At 54.9% G+C, this 3245-nt stretch overlaps 1 protein-coding gene across 1 annotated transcript in view; it reads right to left on the bottom strand.

Annotated features, from left to right (window-relative positions):
* The window catches only part of FEZ1 (fasciculation and elongation protein zeta 1), a 13284-nt gene that overhangs the window by 6846 nt on the left and 3193 nt on the right, over positions 1-3245 (bottom strand). The window contains exons 2-3 of the mRNA XM_035897482.1: positions 1331-1427; positions 47-71 (exon numbers count right to left, since the gene is read on the bottom strand). Of these exons, the coding sequence (XP_035753375.1) occupies positions 47-71; positions 1331-1427 (122 nt within the window). The remainder of the gene's footprint in view (positions 1-46; positions 72-1330; positions 1428-3245) is intronic.

Genomic DNA, 3245 nt, shown 5'->3' with positions numbered 1-3245 from the left:
GCCTCCTCGTTGATGCCCGAGTCTTGCTCGCTCCTCTCAGTGAGCTCCTCCTCCTCCTCCTTCTCACAGAGCTGCAGGAGACACAGGCTGGGCGGCCTCGGCGGCACCGCAGGCCTGGCCCGGCCCGGGCATCCCCCCAGCACGGACACAGCCGTGGCCCTGGTCCAGGGAGAGCCACCGGGGAACCACAGCGCAGGGGGACACACTGCATGGGGGGGTTGGCATGGGGACACACTGGATGGAGACATCCGAAGGGAATGTTGGACAGGGAGATGTTGGATGGGGAGATGTTGGATGAGGGCATTGGATGGAGATGTTGGATGGAGACATTGGATGGGAGGCTGTTGGACGGGGACACTGGATAGAGATGGATGGAGATGTTGGACGGGCATGTTGGATGGGACTTTGGACAGGGATGCTGGATGGAGGCACTGGAGACGGAGACCATGAACAGGGAAGCACTGGATGGGAGAAGCATTGCAAGGAGATGGATAGAGGTGTTGGATGTGGAGGCACAGGATGGAGAACTGTTGGATGGAGACATTGGACGGGGAAGTTGGACAGAGTGCTCTGGAGGGAGACGTTGGATCAAGATGTTGGACGGAGAGATGCTTTAATTGGTAGTTGGGCGGTGACATTGGAAGGGGAGGTGTTGGAGATGCTGGATGGAGATGCTGGGGACGCTGGATGGGGAGACGCTGGATGGTGAAACACTGGATGGTGAAAATGATGGGGGAAGAGGTCAGATGGAGACCTGGGATGAGGACATCAGATGGGGAGATGTCGGAGGGGAATGCTGGATGGGGCGGTGGTGGATGGAGGTGTTGGCTGGGGACACATCTTCTGTTTTACCACCTTTCACAGGTTATTTCACCTTTTTAGCAGAAAATAACCCAAGAAATGTACCTGCTCTTCCCCCTTTCGCACCAGGTTGAGTAACATCCAAACGGGTTAAATTCAGTAGATTTTGGGGCACCTTTGCAGCCCTCCCACCACCCCAAATGCAGCCGTTCACAGCATGAACTCACTGCAACAAAGAAAACGCTATTTTCTACCCCCAAAAATCCACCACCTCACCCCCGGCGTGGGGGCAAACTGGCAAAGACCGGATTGCCAAACTCGGTCTTGCCTGGTTCAGGGCGTTTTCCTCCTAAAATGCGGACACCCACCGCGTCGGTGCTGTGGCACCCCAAAAATACCATTTTGGGGTAATTTGCAGTGCCCTGATGGTGACCGAGCCTTGGGGCTGATGGACAGCTGTCAAGCATCGCTGGGGGTCATGCAGGGACCAAGGGGGTTTTGGGAGCCAAGGAGGGGGCCACAGCTGTACCTGGGGGTCGGTGCCGTCGGGGGCCTCGGCCCCGGGGAGCAGCCAGGGCCGGGGGGAGCCCCGGGGGGCGAAGCTGTCGGTGAGGGCATCCCAGACCCTGCAGGGAGGCAAGTGGTGAGCAGTCATCCCCAAAATGTCGCCTCCCAGAAAGCTGTCACAAAACTCCTCGAAACACCCCAAAATGCAGCCCCAGAGACACCCTGAAATGACCCTAGATACTGCCTGGAAAAATCCCCAAATGCTACTGAGATGCCTGAAATATCCCAAAACACCCCAAACGCTGCCTTGGAAGACCCCAAACGCTGGCCTAGAAGACCCCAAATGCTGCCTTGGAAGACCCCAAATGCTGCCCTAGAAGACCCCAAACGCTGCCTTGGAAGACCCCAAAGCTTCTCAAAATATCATACTGAAATACTGCCCTGAAATACCCCAAAGTACCCCAAAACGCTGCCCCATCACTTGAGATGCCCTGCAAACACTGCCATCAAAACACCCCCAAAAAGGCCACCGCAATGTTCCAAAATGTCCCCAAATGTCCCCAAATGCCCCCCCCCAAACATCACCGTGATCTCCTGAAATGCCCCCAAATGTCCTGAAATATCCCCAGAAACATCCCCCAAATGCCCCAAAGGACTCCTGAAAGGCCCCAAACCACCTCCAAACGCTGCCCTGAACACCCCAAAATGTCCCCAAATGTTCTGCAACCCCCCAAAGCTCTAAAATGCCCTGAAATGCCCCAAAATGCCATCCTGAACCATCTAAAAATGCCCCAAAAAGCCACAAGAGGGCATCCCAGACCCTGCAGGGAGGCAAGTGGTGAGCAGTCATCCCCAAAATGTCGCCTCCCAGAAAGCTGTCACAAAACTCCTCGAAACACCCCAAAATGCAGCCCCAGAGACACCCTGAAATGACCCTAGATACTGCCTGGAAAAATCCCCAAATGCTACTGAGATGCCTGAAATATCCCAAAACACCCCAAACGCTGCCTTGGAAGACCCCAAACGCTGGCCTAGAAGACCCCAAATGCTGCCTTGGAAGACCGCAAACGCTGGCCTAGAAGACCCCAAATGCTGCCTTGGAAGACCCCAAATGCTGCCCTAGAAGACCCCAAACGCTGCCTTGGAAGACCCCAAAGCTTCTCAAAATATCATACTGAAATACTGCCCTGAAATACCCCAAAGTACCCCAAAACGCTGCCCCATCACTTGAGATGCCCTGCAAACACTGCCATCAAAACACCCCCAAAAAGGCCACCGCAATGTTCCAAAATGTCCCCAAATGTCCCCAAATGCCCCCCCCCAAACATCACCGTGATCTCCTGAAATGCCCCCAAATGTCCTGAAATATCCCCAGAAACATCCCCCAAATGCCCCAAAGGACTCCTGAAAGGCCCCAAACCACCTCCAAACGCTGCCCTGAACACCCCAAAATGTCCCCAAATGTTCTGCAACCCCCCAAAGCTCTAAAATGCCCTGAAATGCCCCAAAATGCCATCCTGAACCATCTAAAAATGCCCCAAAAAGCCACAACACCCTGAAATGCTCCAAACCAGCACCCCCAAGAAACCCCCCAATACCCCAAAGTGCTAGAAACCACCCCAAAACACCACTGGGAAAGACCCCAAAATGCTGTCCCGAAACATTGCCCAGAACCGCCCTGAAATGCCTCAAAAAGCCGCCCCGATGCCCCACAGAACCCCCCAAAATGCCACGGTGATGCTCTAGAAGACTCCCCCACTTCCGACACCCCAAACCGCTTCTGCAATGCCCAAAATGCCTCAAAACTCCCCAAAATGCTGCCCTGGAACATGCTGAAATGCCCCAAAATGCAGCCACAGCACCCCAAAATGCCACCCTGAAACAGCCCAAACCTGCCCTGAACCCCCCCAAACTTCCCCAACCCCCCCCCCAAAACT

Source organism: Egretta garzetta, unplaced genomic scaffold (assembly GCF_000687185.1).
Source record: "Egretta garzetta isolate BGI_Z169 unplaced genomic scaffold, ASM68718v1 scaffold207, whole genome shotgun sequence".
Classification (NCBI taxonomy): domain Eukaryota; kingdom Metazoa; phylum Chordata; class Aves; order Pelecaniformes; family Ardeidae; genus Egretta; species Egretta garzetta.
This window is presented reverse-complemented; position numbering and strand designations above follow the sequence as displayed.